The 9,111-nt window shown below is 47.5% G+C and overlaps 1 protein-coding gene and 1 long non-coding RNA gene across 4 annotated transcripts in view; one reads left to right on the top strand and one right to left on the bottom strand.

Moving 5' to 3' along the window:
• Positions 1–472: 472 nt before the first annotated feature.
• The window catches only part of LOC147034914 (sodium/potassium-transporting ATPase subunit beta-1-interacting protein 3-like), a 512,142-nt gene continuing 503,503 nt past the window's right edge, over positions 473–9,111 (bottom strand). For all 3 annotated transcript variants that reach the window (XM_085891090.1, XM_085891081.1, XM_085891093.1), the window contains one exon: positions 473–1,421. In XM_085891090.1, the coding sequence (XP_085747216.1) occupies positions 1,174–1,421 (248 nt within the window). In that variant the 3' untranslated portion in view covers positions 473–1,173. The remainder of the gene's footprint in view (positions 1,422–9,111) is intronic.
• The window catches only part of LOC147034916 (uncharacterized), a 70,050-nt gene continuing 67,041 nt past the window's right edge, over positions 6,103–9,111 (top strand). Inside the window, exon 1 of the long non-coding RNA XR_015060738.1 lies at positions 6,103–6,357. This is a non-coding gene — a long non-coding RNA (uncharacterized LOC147034916). The remainder of the gene's footprint in view (positions 6,358–9,111) is intronic.

Raw genomic sequence — 9,111 nt, 5'->3', positions numbered from 1 at the left:
CACCAGTTGGTCAGGGCAGGAATTTGTAACTTGTTCATGGTGACAGCGATAACTCACCGATTCTTTGTGTGAGACAACGTGGGATCTTGAACCTTCACCAACAACCAATGCTTGCGCACCAGGTCCTCTGGCTTGACCTCCTCCAGATGAACGATGATGCTCGCCTTTGAGTTGTCTTGTGTGGATTGGGGTGTGAGGAATTAGTTTCACCGTCTCAAAACAGATTAGCATTGGTTCTCCAAGACAAATATAGTTTACAGCCAGGTCAAGATTCCAACCCAGGCTGGGCAGCTCAGACGCGAATGCACGGAATATCTCGAAGCTATCCTTGCCAGCTCCTCAGTAGAACCTCAAAACCATTTTCTGGAGACGAGACTGCACATGCTTGCTTCCCTTGGAATGGCAATTAACTTCTTATTACCGTGCAAATGAAACGGTTTCCTTGACGAATGAACCATTAGATGCAAGATGGGAAATTGCAAATTGTTTAATTGTTATTAAGGTTGCTAACGGATTGGGCATACATAACAATAACAAGATGAAAGTCGTTAACATTTGGCAGTTTTTATGTTAAATATTTCATATTGAACAGTACAACAAATGAACACGAAAAGAGAAGTGGTTGATGAGCACTCCAGAATGCATTTCCACCTCAAAAAGTGTTTACTACATTATGGCGTGCCCAAGAATAGTGTGCAGAAACTCTAATTAACAATAAGATGATCACATTCCCTGCTAATTGGTGTTCATTGGATCGGTTTGTTAACCAATGCAGTTATTTATTTTTTTTCTAGAAACTTTAACCTGACACTGTACAGTACAGACCGCACTCGAAATACTCAAGAATATTTCTTCGCAAGACTTGAACCCATACATATTGCACGTTAAGACAAACACAATGCAAAAGATTTCCTCCGACGTCATAATTGAGCATCCTGTTGCATTTCTTGTAAAAAGCAATGACTATATGTGCCAGTATTGTTATCGAGCCCTCAGTTATTGAGGTCGAGACCCACCGTGATTACACGGACTTGGTGCGGAGTTACTTTGTGAATGTGGCAAAACCAGTTGACTGAAGTTCTCAAACCCTGAAAAGTTAATTTGGATTTTATTCGAAGGTCACAATTTATGTTTTTATATTGAAAGGTAAGATTGTGAATGCTTTTTATAAAACTATGACCACTCCACACTGAACTTTCCCCAAAAGGCTTTGCACAGCAAACTTAGGAAGGCATTAAAAGCTACTGCAGTCTTTGCAACATGAGATTTCCCAGTAAGATTTCCAAAAATCTCAAACCGTCTGAGTGGACACAGCTGTTGGCAAAGAGTTTCAGTCTTTCCGAGTACAAATGCAAAATTCTCTCTTCTCCACCGCCAAGGTGTCTTCTTTTCACAGTCACCGTGGGTTAAGTTTACTTGTGCTGCAAAAAACAACAACAAATGTGTTTGATTTTGTCCACAAAGCAGTTCAATTCACATTTCCACCCTCAATGTGATGCTGTCACACACATGTATGTATATATAATATATATGTCTATTAAAAAAAAAAAAAAAAAAAAATATATATATATATATATATATATATATATATATATATATATATATATATATATATATATAATCTCAGGAGACTTATTTGTCGGTCGAGTAAAAGCACGCTGAGCTGAAAAGAAAAAGAAAATTCTTCATTTAAAATCTTGATGTTTCAGAATCATACTATCTTCCATCCTTTGGAGGAGATTGGGACCATACTCTGTGCAGAGCGTTGGTGTTGCTTAAGCAGTCTCCTTCGAGGTAACAATAAAATGCCAGACGTGCTGCAGATATATTAGATTTTATATTGCTGCAGATATACTAACTGTACAATATATATATATATATATATATATATATAGAGAAAAACCATGTTCTCACCAAATTTAGTGTCCCGCCCACAACGTCACGTGACCTTTTTTCAGGCTCCCAGGGATTGGTTGGCGGGTCGGCACGTGGTGGGTGGGCCGGAGAGAGCCGGGGCGCCATTGTTGGCGACGGATGTGGCTCTAAGATCGCGAGTGGAAAAATATATTGAGCGCTCCGACGTGCATGTTTTAATGCGATTTCAAGTGATTTTAAAGACTCGACAGCACCGTCACGCTGATCGTTGATAGCTCCGTCTTACGGAATGAGTTAAATCCGGAAGAGTGTGATCGTTATTCCCAGATATGGTTCGAGCGGAGCTGTGAGTTGTACGACCTTTTTTGGGGGATATTGTTGGGGGACGTGCAGAAGGGGGATATTGTTGTCACCCAGGTCGTCTGGCTGTCCATCGGCTGTCCGTCCGGCTGTCTTTCCGTCCGTCCGTCCAGGCGTCAACATTTATAGCTGTGAGTGTGATAACTCATAAACTGTTTGCCATATCGATTTGAAATTTGGGTCACACATGTACCACCTGAAAAGGAAGAACCCTATTGATTTTGGGCGTGGCCGGATCCAAGATGGCCGACTGGGGCGGCCATCTTGAAAAAAATGTTTTTTGTAATAAATTGAAAACTGCTTATATGATTTCAATTACACTGAACAACAAATTTCAATTTTTTTTTTTTACTGGAGATGTGTAAAGTGATTAAGACTAATTTGGGTACGCTGATTTCAAAAATCATAACCGTTTTGCTGTATCACGTCAGGATTTTCAGGAACAGAAATATTCCCATTGCCTAGAAGTCAGGATTTCAATGAAATTTACATATGTCTTTAACATGTCTATTTCGTACAATTGTTGTTAACTTGTGTTATATTTCTTTCTTTCAGATAAAGATGAGTAGGCGTTCCTGTACCAATCATCCTGACAACTTCTGTTATGTCTGTGGTCGGTATACCAAAAAAGATCAACAGCGAAGTATATCTACAGCAGTGAAAATGAAGGCCGCCTACTTTCACTACTTCGGGTGTCAGGTGGGGGATCAAGAACAGAGCTGGGCACCACACATCTGCTGCACAAGTTGTCACACAACCTTGACTCAGTGGTTGGTGGGCAAGCGCGCGAGCATGCCATTTGCGGTGCCCATGATATGGCGTGAGCCGCAGAATCATCATGATGATTGTTATTTCTGCTGTACAAGCATCCCCGGCTTCAACAAGAAGAATAAAGGTCACATCAAGTACGCTGACTGCGTCTCTGCTCGTAAACCTGTGCCTCATGATGACGAGAACCCCGTTCCAACACCTCCAGCTGATCAGAACATAGCTGTAAGCAGTGGTGAAGAGGATGGTGATGATGAACCTTTTGAACCCGACACTCAAGAATCACACCTTCTGAACCAGGGAGACTTAAATGATCTTGTAAGAGATCTCTCGCTGTCAAAGGCGAAGGCAGAGCTGCTTGGATCAAGGCTGCAGCAGTGGAATCTACTTGAACCTAACACCAAGATATCCTTGTTCAGAGCACGTCACAGAGACATGGCTGAGTTCTTTGAGATGGAAGACACGATGACATTCTGCAGTGACATCAACGGTCTGTTGAAAGAACTTGGGTGTGATCACGATCCTGCAGACTGGCGCCTCTTCATCGACTCGGGGAAGAACAGCTTGAAGGCTGTTTTGCTCCACAATGGCAACGAGAAACCATCAGTCCCACTGGCTCACGCGTTCGGCATGACAGAGACCTATGAGACTATGCGGCAGCTGCTTGATTCCATCAAGTACAATGACTTCAACTGGCACATCTGCGGAGACTTGAAAGTGGTGGCGCTGTTGTTCGGGCTGCAGTCAGGCTACACGAAATACATGTGCTTCCTTTGTCTCTGGGATAGCAGAGACGACAAGAATCACTGGACGAAGAAAGATTGGGAAGAGCGAAAAGAGCATGTACCTGGTCGACACAACGTGAAGCATGTCGCCCTTGTCGACCCAGCCAAGGTTTTCCTTCCACCACTCCACATAAAGCTCGGCTTGATGAAAAGTTTTGTACGGGCAATGGATCTGAATGGGCGTGGGTTTTTTCCTCAAGGAAAAGTTTGGCAACACCTTGTCGGAGGCCAAGATCAAGGCTGGTGTCTTTGTTGGACCGCAAATCCGACAGATTATGAAGGACGAAACTTTTCCGACAACTCTAAACCCCAAAGAGCTGGCAGCGTGGAGGAGCTTCAAAGCTGTGACGGACAACTTCTTGGGGAACGAGCGCGCGGACAACTATGAAGAAATAGTGCAGCAGCTGCTGGAGTCCTTCAGGAAACTTGGCTCCAGGATGTCCCTGAAAATCCATTTCCTACACCAGCACCTGAACTTCTTCCCTGACAACTTGGGAGCAGTCTCGGACGAGCAGGGCGAGCGATTCCACCAAGAGATTTCACTCATGGAGACGCGTTACCAAGGGCGGCACAACCCGAACATGATGGGCGATTTCTGCTGGTTCCTGCATCGTGAAACTGACACAGAGCAGCACAAACGCAAAGCCAAATGCCTAAAGCATTTTTAATTACATTCTAGTGGAGTTTTTCTGTAATTTCTATGATTTTGAAGCATTCATGATGAAATAAATGAATAAATGAATTTTTGTAAATTTCATTGAAATCCTGACTTCTAGGCAATGGGAATATTTCTGTTACTGAAAATCCTGACGTGATACAGCAAAACGGTTATGATTTTTGAAATCAGCGTACCCAAATTAGTCTAAATCACTTTACACATCTCCAGTAAAAATTTTTTGTTGTTCAGTGTTATTTTTGGTTCCTACGTTCTTCACCCCTGGGGAACTTTTTCGAGATGATGACCAAATGATGTCTTGTTTCCAATTCACCTCCCTCATTATCTGGAATAAGTATGACCTTTTTCGTTCAATGGTGGGGGATTCCCCATCTCTGAATGTATATTTGGAACTCTTATTGCCAAGAGTTCTGGTAGGTTGTTGTGCTGTGTATTCAATTCTGTTACCAGCCATTTTTGAGATCGAGCCAATAAAATATCGTGCCTACCCCTAGAGGCCGATTTGAAACATAGTGGTGTGTTTTGTTCTCTTTGTTCACACGTGGACTGCTTGAAGCTCGGACATTAACGTCAGTATTCCGTGCTGGAAGATATTAAACAGCGGGATCACGACAAATGGGGGCTCGTCCGGGATCATTCAAGTAAGAGACATTCGAACTGAGACAGAAATTCCACAGTGGGCTGCCATTTACCTTCATCTGATCATCGTTCCCTCACCAGCAAACACCATCTTGGAGGAACCTTCTCACCAGCAGACGCCATCTTGGAGGAACCTTCTCACCAGCAGACGCCATCTTGGAGGAACCTTCTCACCAGCAGACGCCATCTTGGAGGAACCTTCTCACCAGCAGACGCCATCTTGGAGGAACCTTCTCACCAGCAGACGCCATCTTGGAGGAACCTTCTCACCAGCAGACGCCATCTTGGAGGAACCTTCTCACCAGCAGATGCCATCTTGGAGGAACCTTCTCACCAGCAGACGCCATCTTGGAGGAACCTTCTCACCAGCAGACGCCATCTTGGAGGAACCTTCTCACCAGCAGACGCCATCTTGGAGGAACCTTCTCACCAGCAGACGCCATCTTGGAGGAACCTTCTCACCAGCAGACGCCATCTTGGAGGAACCTTCTCACCAGCAGACGCCATCTTGGAGGAACCTTCTCACCAGCAGACGCCATCTTGGAGGAACCTTCTCACCAGCAGACGCCATCTTGGAGGAACCTTCTCACCAGCAGACGCCATCTTGGAGGAACCTTCTCACCAGCAGACGCCATCTTGGAGGAACCTTCTCACCAGCAGACGCCATCTTGGAGGAACCTTCTCACCAGCAGACGCCATCTTTGAGGAACCTTCTCACCAGCAGACGCCATCTTGGAGGAACCTTCTCACCAGCAGACGCCATCTTTGAGGAACCTTCTCACCAGCAGACGCCATCTTTGAGGAACCTTCTCACCAGCAGACGCCATCTTTGAGGAACCTTCTCACCAGCAGACGCCATCTTGGAGGAACCTTCTCACCAGCAGACGCCATATTGGAGGAACCTTCTCACCAGCAGACGCCATATTGGAGGAACCTTCTCACCAGCAGACGCCATATTGGAGGAACCTTCTCACCAGCAGACGCCATATTGGAGGAACCTTCTCACCAGCAGACGCCATCTTGGAGGAACCTTCTCACCAGCAGACGCCATCTTGGAGGAACCTTCTCACCAGCAGACGCCATCTTGGAGGAACCTTCTCACCAGCAGACGCCATCTTGGAGGAACCTTCTCACCAGCAGACGCCATCTTGGAGGAACCTTCTCACCAGCAGAAGCCATCTTGGAGGAACCTTCTCACCAGCAGACGCCATCTTGTGTTTACGCCAGTCATCGGCCAACAGCAACAAAAAAAACGTGAGTTATTTGTACATTGCATTATCTCATTGACAATTTGATGTGCGGTGGTGATATTGGGTATTTCGTGTCGTATTTTCCCAACAGAGCGTTGTGTGCGAATTACATGTATCACCCCAATATTGTTTGCCTCCCCTGTGTGAATTGCCCCGTCCCATGTGGTGAAAGATATTGCTGAAATATTTTGACCCAGCCTCCTTTTAGACTTAGTGTTTTGTGCCCTTGTCGTATGATAACTCGTAGCCAAACCATGTCGGCTGGAGAAGTGAGAGATCAACCTGATGAGCTTGGTGTCGATTTTGAACGACACAATCAGCCTTGACCTGGTCACTGAACCCGATCCCATCATGACTAAATGCATGCGTTCGACCTTATGGTCCGGGCTGACCCTGGTTCAACAACTCGACATGTATGACAGGGCAGAGGCTGAGCTACTCAGGGAGCATGACGCAGATAGCTGAAAGAGCAGAGGCTGAACGCGTCAGAGAGCATGAGTGGCGATTGTTAACTAAACGACAGCGGGCAGATGTGTCTGCTGCACCAGTCCCGGAAATTGTTCATGTTCGTTTGCCGGACTGGACAGGAGACACGAAGCCAGAAACGTATCTGGAGATGGCGGAGAAGTTGTTGACTTCCGGTGGCATTGATGAGAGCTTGTGGGTCGGCTATCTTGTTAGCCATCTATCTGAAAAGGTGAGGGAGGTTTTTGCGAGGATGGCAACTGAGGATGTAAACTAATACGGGAAGTTGAAGGCCGAGATTTTGAACGCCTATGCGGTGTCCGCGTGTATTTATAGGCGTAATTTTTTCAGTTGGACTCGTCAGTCCAGTCAAACTTATGAGGAACATTCCCGGGTCTTGTTGGAACAGCTGCAGAGATGGTTCGAGAGGAGCAGCGTTGAGTTACCTCCTGCGGTTGCGGAACTCCTGGTGCATTACTGTATCGATCAACAGCTTCCGCCAGACAGCGTTGTTTCTTGTCGATAAAGACACTGTTTCCTTGTTGGACTGCGTCAAGCTTCTTGATAAACATGCTTTGACTTGCAAAATGTTGCAAGCCACGCAGTCGCGTCGTAAGACGGAGGTTTCTGCAGTCAAGACTGCCCCCCGTCTGCCCTGCAGCTGGATCGAGGGGAAGGGTTCCCCGATACCCTCCATTGGTGGCGGTCGCAAGCTGCAGGCCAGGGCACGGCCCCGGTGTGATTTCTGCTAACGCGTGGGGCACGGTGGAGACAGCTGCTTCTCTAACCCAGCTAGTCCGGCCTATCGTGGCAACCCGGCTGTTAAATCGGAGGGAGGTCATCAACTGGGCCCTCGCACATGACGGTGGCATCGGTGACAGAGGTCACTGCCACTGAGGCTAATTCCATTCATCCTTTGTATCAGGATTATTCAGGGACAGCCTTAGTGGGTGGCCCTGATTCGGTGGTGAAGTTTAAGGCCAAATACCTTCGGGATATTGGGGCGACGCTGTGTGTTCTCCGGGCAGGGGTAGTTCCAGTCTCTCAGATGCATTATATCGGCGAGTATATCGTCCTTTGGGGCATTGACCAGGTTCCTGGCCGGTATCCCCTTGCTCTCATCCAGGTCCGGAGTGACATTTTTTCCGGGTCCGATGACCTGTGCGGTGGTACCCTACTACGCGGTACCGAGGGTATCCTTGCTGATTGGCAATGATGCAATGGCCAGGGAGGAGTTATTGACTCTGACCTGTGGGGTGGTCACTAGATCCCAGAGCAAACAGGCGGAGAGAGTGGCGGAGTCAGACATATCTTCCCTCTGGCCTGAGGAGCCTCGCGCCTCGACTCCAGCCTCCGACGGTGACGTTGCTTCGACTGAAGTCCACCCGAGCCTCCAGTCAGGCCAATGTCAGGAGCCGGGCTCCTCAGGGACCGTTCCCGTCTGTGACATGGGGACCCCAGCGACTTGTTCGCCAGTCGGCGAATCCGGTGAGGAGGATCAGTCCTCCGAGGCAGTTAGCAACCCCAGTTCTGTGCCTGAGGTCACTCCCGCATTGTCTGCGGTAACCAGTCTAGTGGAGGATCAGCACTTCGATCCCACCCTTGCCACCCTCTGGGAAATGGGAGAAGACTCCGAGCCTGGACGAACAGGCTACTATGCGAATGGTGCAGGTGTGCTGATGCATAAATATTCCCCCAAGAACATGTCCTCCACCCAGACGTGGAAGGTACGACACCGAGTTGTCGTACCGGGGAGGCATCGTCAGTCAGTCATGCAATTGGCCCATGACAATATTTCCTCGGGTCATGACGGAGCGGCCAAGACCTTAGCCAAGGTCAAGGATCGGTTCATATGGCCCGCCATGTCGCGAGACATCAAGCGCTATTGCACTCGCTGTCCCATTTGTCAACAATTCGGAAAGGGAGTGAAGGTTTTCAAGGCACCCCTGAAGCCCCTCCCCGTGATCAGTCAGCCTTTCCAGTTGGTTGCCGTGGATTGTCGGACCGTTGCCCAAAACCAGTTCCGGGAAACGCTATTTGCTCACGGTCATGTGTCAGGCTACCAAGTATGCAGAGGCTTATTCCCTGGAGCAAGCTGACTCCGCCCATACCATAGAGTGTCTCAAGGATATGTTCAGTAGGCATGGGCTTCCGACTAAATTCCTTACAGATCGAGGCAGTGTGTTCTTGTCGGAAGTATTCGAAGGATTCCTGTCCGAGCTAGGTGTTCAGCACCTGACCACCAGTCCGTACCGTCCTGAATGCAACGGCACCTGTGAGCGGTTCAATGGGA

Source organism: Eptatretus burgeri, chromosome 1 (genome assembly GCF_056783735.1).
Source record: "Eptatretus burgeri isolate ZD-2024b chromosome 1, Ebu_testis_v1, whole genome shotgun sequence".
NCBI classification, from domain to species: Eukaryota; Metazoa; Chordata; class Myxini; order Myxiniformes; family Myxinidae; genus Eptatretus; species Eptatretus burgeri.
Note: the sequence above shows the minus strand (reverse complement) of the source record. Positions and strands in the feature narration are given on the sequence as shown.